Source organism: Danio rerio, chromosome 9 (genome assembly GCF_052040795.2).
Source record: "Danio rerio strain M-AB ecotype USA chromosome 9, GRCz13ab, whole genome shotgun sequence".
Taxonomy (NCBI): Eukaryota; Metazoa; Chordata; class Actinopteri; order Cypriniformes; family Danionidae; genus Danio; species Danio rerio.
In genome coordinates, this window is record NC_141029.1 from 25,821,505 (window position 1) to 25,846,546 (window position 25,042).

Sequence of the window (25,042 nt, forward strand, 5' to 3'; positions counted from 1 at the left end):
ATTGGGACCAAACCTCTTGAAATTGTCAAACTATTGTCAGCCCTTTTTGTTGTTAATGTCAGCAATTATGAGGTACAGTATGTACTTTGACCCATCCTGTAATGCCAGTCTTCTTGCTACCTCACATCTTTTTCGGGAACTGGCATGTAACCACGTACCTTCCAAAATTAGGACTGGTTATGAATGACAATTGTACTGAAAAGAGGAAATAGACTACTGCTAATATCTGAAAACTAGACCTATTATATAAGCTACTTCTAATTAATTAATAAGAGATGTATATTTGAAACAGGGCTAACAATGGTGTCAGAATATGAGGCAGAAATATAGTAATAAACCAAGAAATAATAAGACTAAGATGACAGGACACAGTTGTTAAGCTCTCTCTCTCTCTATAGCCTATATTAAAAACAGCTTAATAAACTTTTAGAATTTTTCTAACATACCATTTTTAAATTTACTATTGTATTTTTAATGACCCGTATATTTCTTAAAAACAGTATTACATTACATTAAGGGCGTGGTGTCGTTTACTCTCCAGTACAGCAGGTGTCACTGTGTCGCCGTTGAGCCGGAGAAGCAGCTGTTTGTTTTCCTTAGCCGTTAGCATATGAAGCTCCTGTAAAAGATGCCCGTGTGTGTCATGATGGCTGAACTTGATGAAAAGCTGCTGTTGCAGTTTGAAACCCAGGAGCTGGAGGTAAATAAGACAGAGCGATTGACTTATTCGTTTATTTATTCTGTGCATGCTTGTTATTTGCTGACCAGCTACAGTATCGTGGTTGTCACATGAACAACACTATTCATGAAGCCTATTGAAACCATTAGCATGGGATTAAACAAAGATGAACTATTTAGCCTAACGTTATTTGTTCATTTGTGTTAATGTCTGTTAAGTTTTGTCTAACGTTACTCTAATATTTTCCTTGTATTCAAATGTGTCTGCTGTTATATAACTTGCTGTCTGACTGCATACATTATGTTTAACGTTATATTTCAAAATGTTTGATAAGTTACCTTCTATCTTAGGCTCCTGGTGGCATTGCAACGCCTCAAGTATATTCCCAGTTATTAGTCTTGTATCTCCTGCACAACGACATGTATGTTACATATATTTATTATTTCAATGGCTTGTTTACAATTGTAGCATCATTTCATTCTGTCATAATAATTATGTGCTTTATGTAGGAATAATGCCAGATACCTTTGGAAACGGATACCCCAAGCAATCAAAACAGTGAGTTTTCCCCCCTCTTAGTGTGTCTAATGTTAAGGAAAATCAATTTAGGATCTCTAATACAATTCCTAATTACAGGCAAACCCAGAGATGGCAGCTATATGGGCTGTAGGACAGCGGATCTGGCAGCGAGACTTTCCAGGCATCTACTCTGCTATTGCTGCTTACCAGTGGTCTGAAAGCATTCTCCCTGTGATGGAAGCTTTAAGAGGTACTGTCATATGGCTTAGGTTTTTATGCTATATTCTGGGTGTAATCTACAGTATAATGAAGTGGCTTATATTGCCCTTGAGGCTGATTCTTGTCACTTTAAACACATTCTTGACATTTAATGCTTCGAATACAGGATTTTTTAGATATTTTGTTTTAGAATTGTAGATTTGCAGGGTTTTTTCACAGTGCATATTTTTTGGGGTACTTTGTAGTTGCTGTTTTGTGCACACAACAGATCTGTGATGGGTTAGGCTCACACTAGAGCTGCACGATTCTGGCTAAAATGAGAATCGCGATTTTTTTTTTGCTTAAAATAAAGATCACGATTTTGTCATGATTCTGTAGATGTAAAATAAAGGTATGGTAAAAACAAGCATATGACACAACCTCGATAATAATATTATGTGTAGGTCTACTGGTTTCTATAAATAATTCTATTCTACTTAAATATAATTCTGATGTTGAATTGATATGTTTGAGATATATGCTTGAAATCTGTCATATTAGACAATTTTATTCACTGGTAAAATCAGACATTTGCCATTATCAGATTATATTTAACAATATAGGCTAGAGTACTTATACTAACATTGTAAACATTTATTTTCATGCACAACTGTGGGTTCGCTATGAAAGAAAAAACATCAAATGCTTGTCGTAATCATAACTCTAAAATGCGATACGATCATTTAAATGAAGAACTCACTTAGTTGAGTAAAGTTAGCAACAGATTCGCAGAATCGCATTTTCCGGATCAATAACTTATCTGCAAATCTGTTGCTAACTTTACTCAACTTGCACACTTTCGGTTTCATTCTGACTGCTAAGTGCTTGTTCATACTTCGCGCGCGGCTCCCAAACGATCACTCTGTGCCACAAACTGAATATTATTTACAACTGTATTACCTGTTACTCGCAACATATGCAGGTTCTGTTCACTAAAGTAGACGTGCGCGCGTCTATCATTAAGTATAGCGCGCGCACGCGCCCTCTCTGTGATAACAGCACACGGTCAGGAATTAAAAAACTAATTTTTGTCTTAATATGATGTTTTCGCGATCGGGAAATTACTCGTGACGTCAGCTCCTGACCGTGAGCTGTTATCACAGAGAGGGCGCGTGCGCGCGCTCTACTTAATGATAGACGCGCGCGCCTCTACTTTAGTGAACAGAACCTGCATATGTTGCAAGTTTTTTTTTAGGTGAATTATACCTTATAAATACAGTATGTGACTCATTCAACATCATTTGGAGTTGTCAATGCCACTGAGCAACGTGTGTGAAACAATGAAAAGACTCGTGTAGCCGCCTTTTCCTCTCTCCTGAACTTGAAAACATGATTGACAGAATCGTAGAAATGCTGGATTAAGATCGTTTAAGGGGCGTCGAATCGAGATCGCTATCTTTTAACGATTAATTGTGCAGCTCTAGCTCACACATTAAATGTTTAGTAAGAATTCATAACGTTTCTGCCAATAATGTCTCTCTGAAGTGACACAATGTAATATTCAAGGACAACAAACACTTGGCGCCCTATCATACATACGGCGCAATAAGGTGGAAGACGTTTTGATATTTTCAGACCAATGTAACCTTAATTTTACTGTTTTCTGCCACGTTGTTTCAATGGCAAATTCAGTTGCACCACTTTGTGTTTTGGTCTGGATAAGAGGTGTGTTAAGGCCAATTGTTGGCGCGTTGCAATTTTGAGGAACTAAAATAGACTGCGCAATAGACCAGCTGAAAGCAGGTCTAAAGTCCAGCACAGAGCACATTAGTTGTGTGCCTCACTTGCACATTACTTAAAACACACAGAATATACAGCAATACACAAATATGAAGAAAAGAAAAATAATTAAAGGATTGAAATGTTACAAAAATTATTACTTTCTACATAAATATAAAAACCACTGCCTCCATGCCTTTTTCATCTCTGGAGCCTTTTTTAGTTTATTCATGACACGCTGTTGTAAAATGTTAATATTATTATGAACATTATTTATAATATGCATATTTATATTTGTTTTATTAAAAACAAGCTTAAATTTGTCCACCTGTCAGGTTTTAAACACGCTTCATTATTATTGCTCATTTATTTATTAGCTGGAAATTTTAACTGATTTTAGAAATAGTTTTGAAACAGATCGCTGCACTTAACAAACAAAATGAATTATGTGGGCCAGTGGTTCTCAAACTGTGGTCCATGTACCACAAGTGGTACGCAGGCTTCCTCCTAGTGGTACGCGGAGGAGTTGCTGAATAATTCAAGTAAAAAAAAAACACTTTTAACCCACTTTAACCCACGTACGAAATCAACCATGTGATCAGGAAATTGATTTTAATAGGCTAAACTTTTTATTTTTATTTTTCTAATGTTTGTTATGTATTCTACCATTTGAGGTTTTTTCCTCCCCATACTTGTAACGGTTGTTGGGGCGTATCTCGTATTTTTATATCCCAATGTTGACAGGTGTAGTTTAATCACTTGCTTCTCTGACACACATAACCTACTGTACTTTTTTTTTTTTTTTACTTTTTAAGAACAGTGCCATTATTAACTTTTCAAATCACATTTTAATTTAAACGTTGTCGTTTCATTTATTTTTTTCACCTGTAAGTGTGTTATTGTTCAGACTATTATGTTTAAAGTGGCTGACAATAATAAATATTCATTATAATAAGAATTAATCTGTAGTTTTGTACTAAGCTGTAGCCACTTAATTGGACCTAATATGTATTTCAATACCAGTTATTTATGGTGGTACTTGGAGAGACAATTTTTCTGAGGTGGTACTTGGTGAAAAAAGTTTGAGAACCACTGATGTAGGCTATTGGATATCTGTGCGTAAATTACGTTCCCTTATGCACGAAAGAGAGAAGTATATATATGTGTGAGTGTGTGTGTGTGTGTGTGTGTGTGTGTGTGTGTGTGTATATATATATATATATATATATATAGTGTGTGTGTGTGTGTGTGTGTGTGTATACACTATTAGAAAAAGTCTTATTTTTTTATTTCGGATAGAATAACTTTTATTTAATATTGTTAAATGACCTTTACCCCAGGGTAATTACTGTTAGATTTAATGTAAATATACTTTGTAGGGGGCACGTTATATACAGTTATGCGTGTTGTCTAGTCTTGTTTAGTAATGTGGTTAAAAGTATGAATATGAAATGTATCTAGATTTTTTTACCCTGGAAAGTAATCAATTTCTTGCTTTCAAATTCCACTTCAAGCAGTTCATGACTAAACTTAGCCCAGGCTTTATCTCTGCATTATCATAGGCCCAGTGTAAACCTTTCAGATGTCGACTGCCGGCAGATATAACCAAAAAGTGCAGATTACTTTATTATCCAAGTTTTTTTTTAACCATACTGTTCTTTTTGAGTTCTTAGGAGTAATCTTTGCAACATCTTCTCTGTGTTAATATCATCAGGGACCATGCTAAAACATAGCCTTCATTTGATACCCACGTGCCAGTATGCACCTGATCCTCCCAGACCAAGGATAAGTTAAAAATAACCCTTTCCATGTGTTCACGGGTTCCCTATGTACTGTTTTTTAGGACACCGACGGTTGTTTTTTTACAAACAAATTTCTCAAGACCATTTGAACAAGATATTTCTGATGATTTTATTGCATAAAACCTACCCTCTGAATACTATGATAGTAAAATATATCCATGCTTTATTTTTATGTAAGGTTTTTATCAGATATCTAGACATTCAATGTGATAAGTATTGATAAAGTACAATTTAGCATTTTCCCGCTCCAATATTCCTATCTAGAGATGTATAATACAAGCTCAAAGAGTGTTTTTAGACAAAGACAAAGTTTGTTTTCTTGACATAAAACTTGTTTGTCTTCTTGCAAATATTTCAATAAGGAAATTTTACTGGAAACACTGCACAGGAAAGGGTGAAGGTGTTATGGTATCATCATGAGGGTTTAAAAGGGTGGGGGCTTTTTTCATGTCCAAAAATGAATCTTGAAAACAAGTGGATAGGAATGTGTGCTTTGATTGGTTGGAGGAATGGTATGTCACCCTCTGGCTGAGGGTGGTATAAAGAGCAAAGGAACTCTGTTCCAGAATAGATCTGACAACTGCAGGGAATCATTTACTGCTGTGTGCAGCAGCTTGTTTTTAACCTCATTTTTCAAGGAGAACGCCACTAAAGTGATACAGCAAAAGGAGCCAGAGCAACCACCAACATGGACATTCAGCGAACTGCCTCTTTGTTGGGGACTCCTGACTCGATGGAGAGCCTTGAGAAACAGCTAAGCTGCCCAATATGTCTGGACATGTTTACCAAACCAGTGGTCATCCTGCCGTGTCAGCATAACCTGTGTCGAGGATGTGCTAGTGATCTTTATGACTCTCGAAACCCTTATCGTTTCTCTGGTGGTGTTTTTCGGTGCCCAACTTGTCGATTTGAAGTGGTTCTTGATCGCCATGGTGTGCATGGACTTCAGAGGAATCTTCTTGTTGAGAACATAATCGACATTTACAAACAGCAACAAGAGGGTGGTGGAGGAGGTGGTGGCAGCACCACTGAAAGTCCAATAAAACCCAAAAGCTCCAAAGAGCTAATGTGTCAAGAACACGAGGACGAGAAGATCAACATCTACTGCGTTACTCACCAAACTCCCACTTGTTCCATGTGTAAGGTATTTGGCCAGCATAAGGACTGTGAGGTGTCACCACTTGCTAGTGTCTATCAGGCTCAAAAGGGAGAGCTGAGCAATGCCATTGATGCTCTTGTGGCGGGGAATGGCCGCCTTCAGGCGTTGCTTAACCAGATGGAGGAGGCCTGCACAGCTGTTCAGGACAATGCTCAACGTGCCAAACAAAAGCTTGGCGAATGCTTCGATTCCCTCTATGCAGCCTTGGAGGAGCGTAAAAATGCCCTCTTAGAGCGTATTGGCAAAGAGCAAGACGAGAAGGTTGGTGCACTCAGGAGTTTGGCTAGGCGTTATGGGGACCGTCTTCAGGCAGCCACAGAGTTAACAGACATGGCAGTTCAGGCTCTGGAGCAAAGTGGTGCCGCAGAGTTCCTGCAGGCCTCCAAGAACCTGATCTCCCAGACAAAAGACGCAGCAAAGAGCTCACTTGCTGAAGAAAGGCCCGAGCCAGGCTTTGAAAGAATGGACCATTTCACTTTGGATACGGAGCAGGTGGAGACTTTGTTGTCCAAGATGGACTTTGGAGGAGAGGATGATGAGGAATTTGAAGACGCTGAAGATCAAGAAGAGGAGTAAATAAGTTGGAAGAAAAGAAGAGGTTTAGGAAGGTTTAGCAAGGTCATTGACAAATGAGAAAATAGAAGTTTTAATATTCGTATTTCACTGCTAAGCAGTGTTGTCATTTCAACATGTATAATCAAAAGAATATTTCCAAATAACTAGGTGCCATTTTTTATACTTTTTATAATTTAGTCAAAATGCTGCTGTTGTTCTTAAAAGTTATCTTCCTACTTTTGTTTCGCTCAGAAATGAGTCACTGTTGTTTATTTCTGCAGTCTGTTGTTACTAGTTCTGTATTTTCAGTTTACTCTGTTTTTTAATGTTCTTTATTGTTTGAAAATAAATAAAATTGAAAATTGAGATTTGAGTTTTTACATTTATTTATTGTTCATACGTACTGTACAAATCAACATTCACATTTAAAGATACAATGGAAGTCTTGGAGTTAATCAGAGGTAACTGTACACAAGTAAACTCTGTGCACTCTTTGCTCTCAACTGTCTTCTCTGGCTAAAGGCACATGCTATTTTTAAAAGGTAAGAGGATGAGATATGGCTCTGGGGTAGAATACCAGAAGAGGACAGATGGCCATTGCTTCCCTTACCACCACCCACCATCCAGTCTCTGCCTTGCTCAGCAGCTCTTCATTATATATACAGTTAAAGTCAGAATTATTAGCCCCCTTTGCAGAAAGTCTTATTTTTATTTTATTTATTTTTTTGACCAGAATAAAAGCAGTTTTACATTTTTAAAACACCATTTTAGGGACAAAATTATAAGCCTCTTTAAGCTATATTTATTCTCGATAGTCTACAGAACAAACCATCATTATACAATAATAACGGCTAATAATTTTGATTTAAAGATCCCTGCATAACATGCACATGTCTGCCTTTAAATTTTAAAACGGCAGTCTTGTAGCCACTTCTGACCTCTCTGGAGTTGCATTCAAGTAGCTGTAAGTAAACACTGTTGCTATGAGAGAGCTATTTATTTAGTTCAAGAGCTGAAGATGTTTGGAAGTATCTGTAAGCATTTGACTTCTGCCCATTAATAGGACAAACATCTAAATAAAGATGTTTAATTTATAACATTTTAAACAAAATATTATATATCTGAAATGTTTACTTTTGTTGTTCATGCATGCAAATAATGATTAATTTTATGTATTAGATAATTATTATAATTATGACAGAAAATGTTTTTTGTCCTATAGAAACATTAAGTGACAATCTAGTATGCATAATGACTATTCAGTAATGATTTCATTTGTTTCTCTGCTTTATGTAATTATGTGTGGGAATTATGCTATTCTTAAATCATGTTATGTCTCCTCAGTTTGAGTCATTTCATTATAAAATGGATTAAAAAATTAAAGGAAAATTTTTAAGAGATGAATGCATATGATGGTATTGAAGTAATTTTATTTTGCTCAAAATGAAAGCAAAAATTTTTCCCATAATTTTACTTTTTAGTCTCTTCAATTTGGTAAATAAATAAAATGTAATACTTCAAAGTGTATTATTGATTAAATTAATGATTAAAGTAAAAAAAAAAAAAAATACAAATATTTAATTAAATAAAAAATCTTACTGACTTCAATTCTAGATTGAACTAATAATTCTTTGGTCAGTTGTGAATAGGGCATCTTGTAACTAAAAATGTACTTTGCTTTTATTATGTTGATACTTTTCATGTGAATGGGCGCCACTATTTTTTGGTGGTATTGACAAGTGAAACAAAGTAAGTTGCCCATTCCATAAGTTTATGGCATAATTGTTCAACATATGTAAGAAATGCCATATTAGTTAGACATGTATGAACTAGGGCTGCTCAGTGTATCGTTTTAGCATTGATATCGCAATGTGATCATTCACAAAAGTCACATTACAAGTATATGCAATGATGAGTCTGGATTATAATTTATTATGTTATATTTTACAATTGATTATTCAATTACTGTATACCTGAATACAGTTCTACTGCTCAGAAAACAATAAAATGCTTTATGAATAAATATATATTTTTATTTTGTGTTTTTTTCTTTATTCAATTTATTTATGCTTGTAGATAATAATACATTCATTTCAAATAGTTATTCAACTGATCTAAGTGAAATTCTATTTTTATCACAATATATATCGCAGAATAAAAAAAGAATTGTAATGTTATATTTTTCCAATATCGTGCAGCCCTAGTATAAACGATGGCCACAGATTCCTAAAAAATAGTGTTTGAAACCAAAATGCTGAAAAAACAAAAACAAGAATAACCTTTTTAAAAATCTTTTTCTTTATTTTGTGTTTCTTGTAGAGTCAACTCGTAGGAGGGCATATGGGCTAGTGGCTCAAGCTTACACCTCTATCAGTGCAGAAGACTTTGCTGCTTTTGTGGGATACTCGGTAGAAGAGGCCGTCAAAGGTGCGTGTTTTTGAGATTTGAGTGCTCATTGCTTGGACTTTCATATGTTTATTATTATTTTTACTCCAACCATTAATTTTTAGTTCATGTCTTTCTTTATGGTCTTTTGCAAAGAAATATAATGTAATGTTTTTGTCATTTAAATGTTCTTTTGTTTTTTGCTCAAGGTGTAGTAAGTCATGGGTGGCAGGCAGATCCAAACACCAGGATGATCATGCCACAGAAACCAGGTGGGGGCGCTGTTTCACTTCTTATTACTAGCAAGAACAGATGTTATTTTTCAACTTTATGACTCATTTCTCCATAAGGTTTCATTCATTGCCCCTCCTCTGAACAGAAACTTATTCCATTGAGTTCTGCACGGTTATTTCATAACAAGCACATGAAATGGTGACTTCACCTCGATTCCACTTATGTTCTTTGTTCTCCGACTCTCAAATATGCCTTCATTTTGTAACTGACAAGAATCTCTGTAGATCCTGCTCACCTTTAGCTCATGGTTCTGAACGATGCAGCTATTTGCCTTGTTTTTGCACACAGCTTTTTATGTGTTTGCCTGGAACCACTGAGCAAACTTTTTACGAGACACATTTATTCCAAAAGAACAGGAACAAGCAGCATCTGGGTTTCTGCACGGGCCTCGTGAGACAGTGCAGATGTCTGTAATGCATTTGGGTAACTGATGATTGAGAAATGTTTCCCAGTACTGATGACCTGCAGCTTTCACTACAAGCAGCTGATGTTTATTAATTCAACATGGTTGCCATGACAATTTTCTTTTCTGGAGCTGTTGCATCTGTAGTGGACTCTCTTTCTTGCACACGTATTCATGCATTTGTTCTGCGGCACATCTTTGTTTACATTCATATGTCTGTGTGTTATACAGCAGATCATAGAGCGCTTGAAGGAATCCCCTCATCTCTCATGTTTCTCGTCTGCCTTCCCCTCTCTCCAGATCCGCCTCCGGTCTCGCTGGTTCCAAACGAACAACAGCTGGCCAGACTTACCGACTACGTGGCTTTTCTTGAGAACTGATAAGCACTCCGCCCTCTCCCATCCTCTTCCTCACCTTCTCTCAGATACTCTGTTTTTCAGAAGAAAGATTCTGGTGTCCAGGACCCTTCACGAATCCGGTCCTGTCCAGTGATGGAACTGCTGTCGCTCTCTTTCCTGTTTTGCTTCTTGAACCCGTCAGCCACAGTGATATAGGACAATTCCCAAATAGTTTTACATGTACAAATCTGCTTTGGAGTATGCTGTCAATATTGTAAATTATTATTTTTTGGCATAAATACTTCACTTTATGCACATTGTTCTGGTGGTTTCTGTTAGTTTAATTTTACGTGTCAAACAAAATCCCTCATTATGATTTGTTCATATGCCTGATGTCATTTTATAAGATTTTATACAATTAGCGGGGAATCAAGGTGGCTTGCAATACGTCGACCAAATTTTAAACCAAATGTGTGTGGGTATTTTACCTTTCTTAATCTAGAAAATAGGCCCATGCAAGTCTGCAAGTAAGTAGGTTTTTATGATTGTCCAGAAAAAAAGAAAAAACCCTTTGTCTTGAAGGTATTGTTTAGCAGTGCTAACAACCGACAGCTTATTTTGGGTGGCTCACAGTTGTATTTAAGATGTTTTCCACTGTCTGACAAGTGTTTTGTTGACAGTGCATCTCTGTCTGCTGTTCAGATGTTTTGCACCGCTTCCTTGGTTTCTCACGCAGAGTGGTTTTGAAAAAGAAGAGGAAACATACCAGCTGTTGGCTATCGTCATGTCCTTTCAGCTTAAGGATAAAAGCTCCATATGTGCTGAAACAACCGACACATATGGTACTGTGAGAAATTAACACCATTCATTTTTACTGATTGTTTGACCTTAAATGTTATCTTCACGATAAATGTCTTTAGTTTCTTGAAATGTTAATCTTGTGTCAATTTGCATCTTTGATTATATGACAGGCATAAAACATTCAGTAAACTAAGTAGTGTGTCCAAATATGGATGGCTGAGATTCAAAGTGTGCATCCGATGGACAGTTTGGCTACATTTACAAAACAGGGTTTGACTCCTAATTCCAGTTTGTTGAATATATTATGTTTTGAAAAAACTGTATACACCTTTAAAGTGACCTTTATCTGCTACCTTCTTATATGCTGTACACCGTTGCAGATGTACTGACCCTGAAACTAAAAGGTTTAAAACCATTTCTCCTGCACCACCTTTAATGTAAAGCACTGCTATCATTTGCTCAACATTTGCTTTTTCAAAACTCGTTTTCTGCTGTTGAACACAAAAGGAGATGTTTATGTGCCAATGGAGTACAAAGCCGTTGAAAAATTACGTTTACAACACATTTCAATGTTTAAAATCGGTCAACGTTATTAGTTTTATTAAATATATCACACTGCATATCTATGACCATACATTTAATACACAGTCTTATCAGTCTTCAAAGTTATGTGGAGATTGCTTTCAAAGTAACAAAAACAGAGAATAATGCTTCTGTCCATTCGGGTAAGAAATTCTGAATACACGCTTGTAATTTCCACTGAGAATATCAGAATCCACATGTGTTTTTTGCTCACATGATCATGGGTCATATCCAGTCTGAGCAACATGGGAGAAAACATTGGACACTTGTATAAAGAATTTATTTTACCGTAAGGCCATGGGAGATGATTTGAGAATGATTTTCTCAATGCACAAGTGCATTGAGTATTATAAAGACAAAATGCTGAAATACTGACAGAAACCTAATTTGTTAGCTCAGGAATTTCTTTGTGTTTCCATAGTAGTCTAAGAAATGGTACTCCTGAGAGGTAAATGTGTTGAAACAAAACACACAGACCTGCTTTTAATTATTGCTTGGTCCAGCCCAATTATCCTTTCTTTTACATTTATTTTATATTGTATAGTTTTTTGCTCTTTAAACAAGTACATAAAAACTTCAAAGGATATGTGTGGTGTTCTGAGATCATCATTGACCTTACATGACATCAAACAGTAATAAATGCAGACCAGCTGAACATCAGGAGCTGTCAGAGGTCACAGACACAGGCTTTATGGAGCAGCTGGTGCCCGCATGAAATTGCTAAGCTATTTGTTAAGCTAAAGAAAACTGAAATTTACTCTTTGAAAGATTTTTTTTACTTGACAAATGATAAATTGGTGTTGTTATGATGGTGTTTCCTTTAGTCTTTCAAATAAAACAAGCACCCCTGAGGAAGATTTACAAAAGCCAGATTTTACCTCCTCTTTGACAGATGTTTGTAAAAAGCTATTGGCCTTCCCTAATCAGTCTGCTTTTTCCAAAGGTTAAGGGTTATGTCTGTATCCCATCTTGCTAAATGCCACAGAGGTGACGTGATGTAAAGGTGAAGAGATTTCAAATCCCTCTGCTTTTAATCTCCTCTTTGAAGAGGTTTTGTTGTCATTTTTGTCCCTCAACACCAAGATAGCAGTTCGCCTGATGTTGAATCTTTTGTAAATGTGCTAAATAAGCATTTTCGACCTTTGTGTTACTTCTTAAAATGGTAATGTCTTTGTCTCCTTAAATGCAGCACTAAATACTGCACATTTCCTGCATCTGTTTAAATTTTCGATTCAACACCTTAAGTGTTGCCATCCTTCAAATCTAAACCTTACTGAAGTACTGTCTTTCTGTTTATGTACAGAGAGCGTTATGAACCATTGAGGGAGTAGGGTTATTTGTCAAAACACGAAGTAATAGATTTATTGAATTCAAATAAACAAAAATTCTGCCACATGTGCAGGGAAAATGTTTCCATGTGGGTGGATGAGTCATAGGCTTTTTTTCCAAGCTAAGAAGCATTAAAACTGAGTGTGCTTGTAGGAGACAGAGAAATAGTGTTTTATAGCTAAATATTCTGAAGTAGCTGTTTGTTCTGACTATCGTGTAAAACTATATAATTACAAAATCTTTTAGGTTTTCAAAGTTAATTGTTGCTGATGGTTCAAAAGAGGAGGGGAGGTTTGTGAGTAACCTCACCCAGTGTAAAGAGTGACTCATTTAATTTGCACCGAATTCCACAATTTTACCTGATTTTATTGTGTATTTCTCATGATGTTTGGTCAAGAAAAACTCAGGGGTAGAAAACTTTGCTTTCTCATTATGTTTCTGTATGTGAACTACATACTAGAAGCAGCCAGACCAACTTGGACACCAGTGTACCACACATGAAGGTGGTGTCCAAATACAAAACACACTACAGAGTCCCATAGACAGCATTTTCTCCTCTGTGGTGGATGAGGTTCAAAAACAATCCTTTTAAGAGAGTCAAACAAACTGCAGCTGCTTTTTGTTTGGCTCCAAGTCCTGGTGCGCTTATTTAGTTCCAGCATTTTGATCCTAGATAAAAAAGAAAAAGATTTATCTTCTTTTTGCAAATAACTGTTTTCATTGTTTTTCTTTGTGCAGGGGTTTAGTTGTCATCCAAGATTGTGTCCCATTCTTAATTTAATGACTTCTGTGTTCCACGCTCTGTTTGTTGAAGTTGCTCAGTTGTCTGGGGGATCACAGTGATTCTGTTGACCTGAATTTGTGATCATAAGTTGCCTTGACAGTGGTTTAATTATCAACTGTGCTGCATGGGCATTGGGGGCAATTTACCTAAAACCCACCCAAAAGGAGGAAACCCAAAAATTCCTGTGCAAATATTATATTAAATACTTTGAGTCAGATTTTGTGGTTAAAAGATCTTGTTTTTTAACAGCCTTTCATGTGCTTTTTTTGTGTTTTTTTATGTGGTTTAATGAATCAAGGGTGTGTGACAGCATTGGAATATTGGCAGCATAGGACACAGTCTGTGTCGTTATTGTTAGAATTGCTAATTTTTCTTGATTTGCACATTTATTCATTTGTTCAGTTTCCTTTAGCCTAGTCGCTTATTTATTAAGGGTCGCCACAGCGGAATGAACTGCCAACTATTCCAACATATGTTTCACGCAGCCCATGCCCTTCCAGCCGCAACCCATTACTGTAAACCTACATGGACACACACTCATACACTACAGCCAATTTTGCACATCTATGGACTGTGGGGGAAACCCACAGGTATTTTACTGATATCGTTTGTTTTATGTTAAGTAATGTTAATTATGTAATGTCATTGTAAAGTGTTAACACATTATTTATTGTAAGCAGAGTGCTGTGTGAGAATGAAAGAAAAACTGATAATAATGAGACATCTCATTTTTAACATTAAGCATTGCTGAGAAAGTTCTTGTTATTCCAACTTGCCATAATTCCATGACGTTTGGAGTAATTTTCCATGAACATCAAGCTTTAACATTTACAGGCCAAGCAATTACATAATGCTCCCTAGAAGCTCAAGTCTGTCAGGATATGGAAAGGCAGATGTGCTAACCACTCAGCCAAAGTTCTCAGCACAATTACTTCCAATCATTTGCTTGTTACTTTCCTTCGCAATCACTGAGATAGAGTGGGTCATTTAGTATAATCAGTAGCACAAAAGAAAATGGATATTCCAGAAAAGTCCATACTTGCAAATGCAGATGTTTGTGGAGAAGGCGTTTTGTTCTTCTTCACCCTGTCCCAGGTCATGTTGGACCAGAGAGTGTGAGCACATGGTGTCTCATTGCTGGCTGACTTGCATTTTTTTTCCAAACCCAAAATGGAGGCAGATGAGAAGTGTCAGGATGTTCTAGTCAGTGGAAAAAACCTTTCCCATTTTTCATCCGGAGAAGGGGGAGGATTGTGGGTTGAGGGCTAATCAGTGTTGTGGGGTAAAATGTCCAAAGATGAGAGTGGGATGCGATTTTGGTCATATAGAGGTGGGTGTAATGGTGCTTAATAAAAGGACACGAATAAATAAAGATAATGCGTTGATTAAATCTGGTTCAATCTACATAGTGAAGTGATTTTAGCACAATTTAATTATGGAAAGACTGTCTTTCATAATGAAAGCCAACAAGGAATCTGCTGTCATTTTTCACATTCAAACATCTGTTTACCATAATTATGATCAAAGTCTGTTTGCCCTCAAAACATTTCATCGTTGTGAGGGAGAGGAAATGAGGTAGAGCCAAAACTGGGATCATGTTTTTGCTTACTTTAAACTTTATTGTTAAACAGAATTTTGGGCAATATCATTTACACAACAAATTTTTCTACATGTAATACATAAATAGGACATTGGTGGCACAGTGGGTAGCATGATTGCCTCACAACAAGAAGGTTTGCAGGTTTGAGCCCTGGCTGGGTCAGTTGGCATTTCTGTGTGGAGTTTGCATGTTCTTCCCGTTTTGGTGTTGGTTTCCTCCGGATGCTTTGTTTTTTCCCACAGTCCTAAGATGTAGGTGAATTGAATAAACTAAATTGACCTTAGTGACAGTAGTATTTGGGACCAAGTGGCTTAAGTCGCATGGGTAAAAAATATTTTAATTAAAATACAAAATTATATATATATATTTTAAATATCATGGATGCTCCATGAATGTATTTTGTAAATTTTCAAACATTTCAAAATAAAATTTTTGCACCCTCAGATTCTAGATTTTCAAATAGTTGTCCTATCCTAAGAAACATGAACAGAAAGCTAATTTATTCAGCTTTCAAATCCTTTGTGGTTGAATTATAAGTGGTTTTGCGGACCAGGGTCTCATTTGTTGGTGCTGCATAACCAATTGCAGATGGGTCACATTACACTAAGGTGTCAGTAACCGTGGAAACACACAGTGTCATTGCCATGAAATGCTTGGCCCTTGTTATCGGACAAATGGAGATCATTTTCCTGAGTGATGCAGCTTGCAGATAAATTCATTAGACTAAGGCTGAGTCTTTTATGATTTAAAATATATAGCTGGTTTTTGTTTTTATTGCACCCGTGGCAAGCCAAAATACCACTACAATGAGTCATACAACTGAGCCTGGGATAAACAGCACAAAGTCAGAGAGCACATAGGAGCTAGAAAGTCTCATCTGAATTAAATTGAAAAGAAGCAGGAAACTTAAAAGGCACACTCTATTATTTAGACTGATATATAAACCATACTGACATCTTATAATCCCAGTTTTGTTTACATTCAGAAAGCAGCCCTATCTAGTTAGAAGTGCTGTAGCTCTTTCTCCTACTTGTGCACACATAAACATTTCCTTTTTTTTTCACTCCCTTTTAGAGCTTCTTTCATGATAGTTTAAGTTAGTTAAATTGAAATATGCAGATAAAAATAAACTAATAAATAAATCCAGCATTAGAAAAGACATTTTGAAAGGTAGGCATTTGTCTCCTCATCCACCACCAGTTTGCAGCATCCACCTGGAGGATGCGATGGCAGCCATACTGTGCTAAACCGCACACCACAGCTGATTGGTGGAGAGGAGACAGAGTGATGAAGCCAATTATCATATAGGGATGGTTAGGAGGCCATGACAGACAGAGGCAGGTGGGCAAATTTGATCAAGACGCCAGGGTTAAACCGCTGCTCTTTTTTTTTTTTTTTTTTTTTTTTTAAAGATTTTAAATGACCACAGAGAGTCAGGACTTCGGTTTAATGTCCCTGTCAAAATAGTGGGGCGTTGGCACCCACACGGACCACACCCCCTGCTAGTCTCACTAACACCACTTATGGCAGCAATCTAGCTTTCCCATGTGGTCTCCCATCCAGGTACAGACTGGGTGCCGCCCTGCTTAGTTTCAGTGGACAACCAATTGAGAGTTGCAGAGAGCTAGCTGTCAGCTAAATATCACAAGTTTTGAGGTGCAATTGGCATGCTGTTTCCAGGAATGTCCACTAGAGCCATTGCACATAAATTGAACATTTTAGAGAATTTAGTACATTCAACTGGCCTCACAACTGCAGACCACATGTAACCATCAGCCCAGGACCTCCACATCTAGTATCTTTACATTCAGTATTTTCTTAGACCAGCCAATCTAACAGCAACTGCAACAATTGGTTTGAATAACTGAAGAATTTCTGCACATCTGTCAGAAACCGTAGCTTGTCCGCATGCTCGTCATCCTCACCGGGGTCTTAATTTGAGGTAGCTTCTGTATTGCTATGCAGGATATAAATAAAACTTAAACCTGGAATGACTGCAGTTATTTGTAACAGACTTGATTGAGCAAATGCTCACATTCGATTGTGTCTGGTACATAGGAGAGGAGTTTTCTTCACGGAAGAATACCCAGTTTCATTCTACATGTGGGTTGTGTGGATGAATGGTTTGCTGATGTCAGTGCTGTGAATAGACATGTGAGTGGCCCATATTTGCAGTGGGGTTATGGTAGGCTATTGGCAGGTGTATGTTATGGACAATGAAAACAGCTGCATGTTGTTGATGGCATTTTGAATGCATCCCTGAGATCCTGAGGCCCATTGTTGCGCCATTTATCCACTAACATCACGTCATGTTGCAGCATGATAATGCACAACCCCATATTTTAAAGATCTGTACAAAATTCCTAGAAGCTGAAAACATCACAGTTTTTGCGTGGCCAGCATACTCACAGCGTCACCATTGAGTATGTTTGAAAGGCTTTGTATATGACAGCATGTTCCAGTCCCTGCCAATATCCAGCAACTTTACACAGACGTTGAAGAGAAAAGGTTAAACGTTTTACAGGCCACAAGCAACAACCTGATCCAGTCTATGCAAGGGAGTGTTGCACTGTGTGAGGCAAATGGTGGTCACACCAGATACTGACTCGTTTTCTGATTTGTGTGTGTTATTAATTTTGTAAACAATAATTGAAATGATCTATAAATGGTAAAAAGAGATGGAAGGAAAAGCCTCATATTTAATAGTGCATAATTATTAAGCAGGTTTTATTTTTCAGGTAAAATAATCCAAAGATGAGATTTAACTCAAACTTAAAACACAAAAATAAACAAACATCTAAAAGCTAATTGGAGCAGCAGGATCACACAAGTAGAAAAAAAAACACATCATAGTTTCTTAATGTATAAAATTAACATTATTAAGTGCAACTGAAGCATGAGGCATTGATATGACATTTTATCACCAGGTAATCAACAGGTTAAAAAAAATAAATAAATCATCAGGAAACCATAGAGTTTATGACTGTTCTTGGTTATCATCATGGGCTACAGTGACTGCTGCAAATCCTATAAGGCCGTGTGCAGATTGTTTAGGATTAAATATGACAATGTGCATATGCTGCTTTGATGGATTTACAAACAGACTGGCACAGAAAAATGCAACACGTGTGCATAACAAATCAGAAAGCGACGCTTTGTAAAGTGTTTATATGGTGATATAAGATGTGTCGACTGATGCAGTGTAAGAATGGAAAAAACGGATAATAATTCATTCTCTGTTGTCTCAGCTGTTGGTGTAGACTATACACTTTTCCATTTAAAGCAGTTTACTTCTAACCTGTTTTTGAGGATATAAATGACTGGAACTGGTATTCAATGTTTAATAAGTAAGTGGTGCTACGAAAAGGCAGTAGTTTTTATTTTATTTATTAAAACCTTTCTGAAGTGGGTCAGAGAAAGTTCAGTGAAATGTTTCTCAAAGGTTGTTATCTTCAGCTGACTTGAACTTGATATATTAAACGTCTGTTGATGCTTTTCCTCCCCAAACAGTCTTGATTTGGCATTATTTCCAATGTGATAAAACATCGAGCTATTCATAGGAGGACATTATGAACTTGCCTCTTTTTAATATGCATTCAGTCACTTGCAAATTTGACAGGCTAAATCATTTCATCTATTTATTAAAAATCAGAACCCTGTATGTGCACACATCATGTGTACAGGTGGAATAAAAGTGACAACATTATGCAAATATGAAATATTATCTGCCAGTGCAGTGTGTCCTGAATTAAACCTGCTCTTTTTCCATGCAAAGGTCACATATTTCCATTTAATTAAATCATTTCTTTTAGCAGTACTTGGAGTGAATGTTAAAAGTCATAAAAAGGATATTCTTCTCAGCATGACTCACAGCTGCATGTTAGAAGTAAAACCACTTTAAAGCTTATAATGCATTACAAAAAAAGAAAAAAGGACACATCCAAAGTTTATATAAAGACTAATTTATTTATATCTTCCCATTCCCAAGTGAAATAACAAGTTGAATCCCACCCCCACCCACAAAAATAAAGTGGACAAGTACATTCTAATTGCTTTTTTTCTTGCAACCAAAACTGTCTGTAAGGCAATTTCCCCCCCAAAAATGCATCTTTATTTAAAACAATGAAACTGTTTTTAGATGATCACTTCATAATTGTCTAACATCAACATTGCATTTGCTTGGAGTTTGTTTTAAAGTCAGTGAAGATCTCCAGCGTTATGACCAGAAAGAGCAATTAAGATTCTTCCTTCCAAGCTGTAAAAAACATAATGAGGGCACTGCAGTAATTAGGGACTAGAATTTACTAAATGTAACTAAACTGTCATGAATGTGTTTCACAAGTACAAAGATTTACTGATATGTTTTGATCAAGATATTTCCTCGAGCAAACCACATGACTAAAACAGAATAACATAAAAAGTAATTTTGCCCTGGACATCCACACTGGGTTTCAAACCCATAAAATAAAACTTTTTTTCTTCAACAAAAAGGAAAAAACAAAACACAAATGTAGCACCAGCATGAAACAAAGACACTTCTTTTTCTTGTGTGGAAAATACTACTTCAAGGTTTTCTTTGGATTAAATCCTCTGGCAAGGTCCAGTGCAGGCATCTTGGAGGTGGTGGAGCTTCTAGTTTTAGGTGCTATATCCTCTGAGTGATGTCAGCGGTTGGCTTACAGTCTCCATTAGTTCCTATGTTTTAACTGAAGCCATGATGCCTTGTTTAACAGGTGCTGTGATAGACAAACAGCATTAAAGGTATTCTCTGCCAGTCAGTCTTAACAAGCTGTTTTTACAGGTAAACTCACCTGCTTTTCCACAAGCCTTCTCACACTCGTCCTGTGTATCAAAGCGATTCTGGTTCCCTCCACAACCTCCGTACCAGAAGCGGGTGCAGTTTCCGCTAAGCGGGTCATAATGCCATTTAAGCACAAATTTTGCACATGATCCTTCTTCTTTTGGTAGTTTGCAGATATCCACAGTGACATGCAGGGAAGCTGTTAAAGAACACAGTGAGGATGAGAACAGTAATCATTTTTATTTGCAACACCTAAATCTTAGCTAAAAGTTTTCAAATTATTTCACAGTGGACTTTCAGTGTGGTTTTTTAATGGATATGTTTGTTTTAGAACATCATCCACACATTTAAAATAAAGGGTCTATATTGGCATTAACTGTTGTATTAAGAAAATAACAGCTTTTGAATCTTTTAGGTTCACAGCAGGAGAAAAACAGGTCCTAAACTGAAAAAATAATCCATTATCTTTTTCTAGAAATTTAGTTTTTTAAGAAGGAAAATGAAAGGAATAGAAAGAAAGCAAACTTCTAAATGTAGAGTATTATTCACTGTGCCAATAAGGAGGTGTTGTTTTATTGTTTTCAAAACATCTTTGCAGGACCGTGAGGCAGAATTCAATCTTCACATGGTTCGTATTTCTATCCATAACAGGATGTTTTTTCTTGTGTAAACCAATTTCCAAGCATTAGGCATAAAAACAAATAATTCAATCTGCTTTGAATTTCAAATATATTGCTTTTAGTGAGGCAACACAGTGGCGCAGTAGGTAGTGTTGTTGCCTCACAGCAAGAAGGTTGCTGGTTTGAGCCTTGGCTGGGTCAGTTGGCATTTCTGTATGGAGTTTGCATGTTCTCCCTGCGTTTGCGTGGGTTTCCTCCGGGTGCTCCGGTTTCCCCCACAGTCCAAAGACATGTGGTACAGGTGAATTGGTTGGGCTAAATTGTCTGTAGTGTATGAGTGTGAATGAGTGTGTATGGATGTTTCCCAGACATGGGTTGTGGCTGGTAGGGCATCCGCTGTGTAAAAATTATGCTGGATAAGTTGCCGGTTCATTCCCCTGTGGTGACCGTAGATTAATAAAGGGACTAAGCCAAAAAGAAAATGAATGAATGAATGTTTTTAATGAAGCACTTAAAGTCTAAAGTTGGTATAACACGCTTTAAGAGGTTTCAAATGGTTAGGGTGGACTGACCTGGTGCTGGTGCTGGCGGCAAAACAGCTTTGATATGCTCGTCAGCTGCTCTTTGCTCAGCCACTGTGGTAGAAGAACAAACAAGTGGAATTCATTTTTCAAGAATTTGAATGTCTTTCATTTGTTGCTCCTCCTATTAAAGAGGGGCAATCTCCAGGCTACTAATGCCATAGCTGTGTGCTGCAGAATTACTGAGGTAATAATACAATGACTATGCTTACATTCACTGATTGTTATTTAATTATAACATTTTTTTTTTCAATAATGCAATGAAACCTTTGCACATGTAGCAAATAATCGGAACAATACAATATTGGCTTGTAAAGAGGTTAATAAATTGCAATAAAGAGGATTTATGTGTCATGTAAACATATCTCACAATAATTAAGTCATATTTACTGACTCTAATTACTGGTGCACATTTAAACATAGTGATTAATTTACTACATCACTCTACCTAGTTTCATCATATTTCTGGATTTAAGAGATTAAGACAATATCACAAGTACTGCAACTACTGCATTTACATTGTGATTTAATTCATTCATAAAGACCCCAGACCAAGGGATCAAAGCGTGCACATACCTGTCTTCATGCAGCGTTTCAGGCAATCAGACTCAGTTTCAAACCTATTGTCATTTCCTCCACAACCTCCATACCAGAACTGTGTACAGAATCCATTCTTTCTGTCAAAGTACCACTTAGCTTGGTAATCTTTGCATGGTAGTCCAGTGTCAAAGTCAAGTGAGCATGGCTCCAAAAGAGTGTTAACTGAAACATGCAAACATACAAAAGAGGGTTTATCATGAAAGAGGACAAAGACAGTTAGTGTTTCCAGTTAAACGAACAGTCAGGAAACTATAAGTGATTATATAGCTCATTTAAAGGGGATTAGGAATTTTAAAAAAAGGGGTTAGCCAGATTAAAAGAACATACAAACCACAGTATGTGACATTTTCAATAATTTCTTCTTGCATGTTATACTTGCAGAGGCTACTAAAACACAGTGTTTCACACAAATAGAGAAGGTTGAATTCTTTAGTCATTGATTTTTGCATTGTAATAGGACTGAAGTTTCTAAGGGCATACACTTTTGTACTATTTCACCAGAAAAAAAAAAAAAGCAGTGACCTTGTTCACAAAGACAGTTAAACTTTATGCTTTGTTTGAAGTTCATTTGATAGCTGTGTTATACACTTGCAGTCTGCTGGTAATTAAGTATGATGTCAGACCCATGAACAGTGTCTATGCAGGGGCCACATTTCACAAATGTCTGCTTCCTAACCCCTCCTGAGTAAACATGCCTTTTGTGTGTTTTTTCCCCCTCATTCATTTTAAGTATTGCTCTTTGTTAGTGGGTTATTGCTGTAAGTAAAATGATGTGTTGGTCAACATTTTCCTTTGGTTAGTTTATTATTTGTAGATGCAGTCATGTTAAAAGTCCAACTGCATAGAAGGAAATGGGGTTCCCTGTTTCCATCTAAAAAAGATTATGACCTCATTGCTCTGCTATGAATACTAAATGCTGAATACCACATCAGAACACAATGCAGAAATCATTGTTTCCAGCACAGATTTTTCCATGTTTCTTTTAGCCTTCATTTTTATCTATCTATCTATCTATCTATCTATCTATCTATCTATCTATCTATCTATCTATCTATCTATCTATCTATCTATCTATCTATCTATCTATCTATCTATCTATCTATCTATCTATCTATCTATCTATCTATCTATCCATCTATCCATCCATCCATCCATCCATCCATCCATCCATCCATCCATCCATCCATCCATCCATCCATCCATCCATCCATCCATCTATCCATCTAAATATACCATCTGTCAAAACGTAATAAAATGAATAAAAATCAAAGAATAAAAATACAGTTGAAATCAGAATTATTAGCCCCCCATCATTTGGCAAATATTTAAAAAAGAAATAAAAAAAATCAAAGGGGGATTACTAAATATGACTTCAACTGTATAAAGTTAATACATTGCTTCCATATCATATCAGTAATATAAAAAACTGTTAAGTCAACCCATCCCTAGAGATCATACAGCTCAGACAGCTGAAAAAATGAAATTAAAATGCAAAATTTTATCAAACTCTAATTAAAGATCCCTTTTTCAAATTATGGTCATAGTGCACTGACCTGGAGCTGGAGCTGGTGCTGGCGGGAGAACAGCACTTGAACTATGCTCAGCCACTGTGGTAGTTAGAAAAGAAATAAAACATTTAAATGAGTTTTTTATTTTACTGCTTATTTTTGCTGTTTGAAAGTAGCCAAGTGGGAAACAAAGAGGATCACACATATTTTCCCATTTAAGAGTTTGATATTGCCTTTAACACTGTATGTTGAGTAATATAACAGTTCAGTTTTTTCACTATTGCATTAATACAAAACACCCTATAAAATGCAGATTTCTAAACTGCTGACAGCCTGTTGTAATTTCTCTTTTTTTAACAAATCAGTACAAAGAATACTGCACATACAGACACCTTATCATTTGATCTTGTCATCATGTTTTAACATTTATGCACAAGACTGAAACAAAAGAATGCTCTAATGACGTTTTATCTGTAAACACCCACAATGCTGCTTTCATGTAGGATTTAAACAAGATGTTCCACAAAAATTCAAATAGAAAATTTGTCTGAGAAGCGCATAAAACAAGTAAATGAAAAACATTTGTCTGTGCTGAACATGTACTGTTTGTATGTGGATCAGAAACACACAAAAAAACTTTTGCAGTCTGCTATTGTGAAACTGACTAATAATAATTTTGATGATATAGGCTGCCGAAGTAATTCTTTGCATCACTTACTTAATTCTGGTTTACTCAACGGAGCAGAGGACACAATCCCTATTACTTCACTTGGGCCGAGAACTTTTTGCTCTGCCGCTTCTGCTCGAATAGACCAGATTGAGGTTAATTCACACAGAGCTTTTTGTTTTAAACTGACATATATGCGTTCATTTAATACTTAAATTACATATATAAGATGTAAAAGTACATAACAACAATACCCAAAGAATTTTTAATATGAGCATAGGGGTTGAAAGAAAGCTGATTTCAGAGAGCTGTTAAAGTTTTTCTCAGTCGCTTTGGTGCGTTTCTCACAACACCAGTGCATTTCTGCACAACAGTAAATGCATTTCTCAAAACAATTAGTACAAACTGCAAAACCTAGATGATAACCTGCAAAAGCGCATCACATGCTCAAAATGGATAGTTCATTCCTCAAAACCAAGTATTCATGTCAATCAAAGTGTCAGTATCGTCAAAATGAAAAGTCCTGACACCATTGTTTATGAGCAAGATAGTCAAATGGCTTCGTCATGTTTTCATTATCACAGTTTACTCTGGACATTTTTTCAATGCAAAAAAGTCAGATGTTGGTGAAAATTCCTGAAAATGCTCAAGACAGCACTATATACTATTTGCACAGCCATTTGAAAACTACAGTAAAGTGAGACATCACTGCATTGAGTGAGTTATCTGAGTACAAGACACTGAATATGTATGTTTCACATTTTTACTGCATTTGCTTGTTGCAGTTCTAATTTATTCACAGCATTGTGCAAAAATAAACACACCCTTATTTACAACAAACATAAACTCCCTTTGGGTTGAACTGTGCACAACTGTAAACAATATTGCAGTACATATTGGATCTGAACCTACAACATACACAGGTCAGTAAATCATTCATCAAATTGTTCAACTTTAAAGACATTTTCAGAAAAATAAAGATTTAATTTTTTTTATAAAGTTTGCTTTAACGATTTTGACATCAAGTTCAACATTTTTGTATGTAATGACTCAAGTAA

General features: G+C 36.4%; 3 protein-coding genes across 17 annotated transcripts in view; 2 read left to right on the forward strand and 1 right to left on the reverse strand.

Moving 5' to 3' along the window:
• Positions 1 to 586: 586 nt before the first annotated feature.
• cops8 (COP9 signalosome subunit 8) lies at positions 587 to 11,047 on the forward strand. Its single transcript, NM_200229.2, is given in 7 exon segments — positions 587 to 700; positions 1,030 to 1,100; positions 1,189 to 1,237; positions 1,316 to 1,448; positions 9,011 to 9,118; positions 9,286 to 9,348; positions 10,074 to 11,047. Coding segments are annotated over 7 exon segments (576 nt in total). The 5' UTR covers positions 587 to 628; the 3' UTR covers positions 10,154 to 11,047.
• On the forward strand, positions 5,545 to 7,057 carry trim63b (tripartite motif containing 63b). Its single transcript, NM_201095.1, is given in 1 exon segment — positions 5,545 to 7,057. A coding segment is annotated over 1 exon segment (1,047 nt). The 5' UTR covers positions 5,545 to 5,665; the 3' UTR covers positions 6,713 to 7,057.
• Positions 11,048 to 19,153: 8,106 nt separating the features above from the next.
• Positions 19,154 to 25,042, reverse strand: part of col6a3 (collagen, type VI, alpha 3) — an 87,350-nt gene continuing 81,461 nt past the window's right edge. For 5 of the 15 annotated variants that reach the window (XR_015499395.1, XR_015499392.1, XM_087267776.2 and 2 more), the window contains 6 exons: positions 24,036 to 24,116; positions 23,363 to 23,416; positions 21,786 to 21,971; positions 21,201 to 21,263; positions 20,019 to 20,207; positions 19,154 to 19,943 (listed from right to left, as the gene is read on the reverse strand). Coding sequence is in view for 8 of the 15 variants with exons in the window: in XM_087267776.2 (XP_087123902.1) it covers positions 19,903 to 19,943; positions 20,019 to 20,207; positions 21,201 to 21,263; positions 21,786 to 21,971; positions 23,363 to 23,416; positions 24,036 to 24,116 (614 nt within the window). In the remaining 7 variants the exon portion in view is untranslated. The remainder of the gene's footprint in view (positions 19,944 to 20,018; positions 20,208 to 21,200; positions 21,264 to 21,785; positions 21,972 to 23,362; positions 23,417 to 24,035; positions 24,117 to 25,042) is intronic. The other 10 variants (XR_015499394.1, XR_015499391.1, XM_087267778.1 and 7 more) reach the window with 5 other exon arrangements.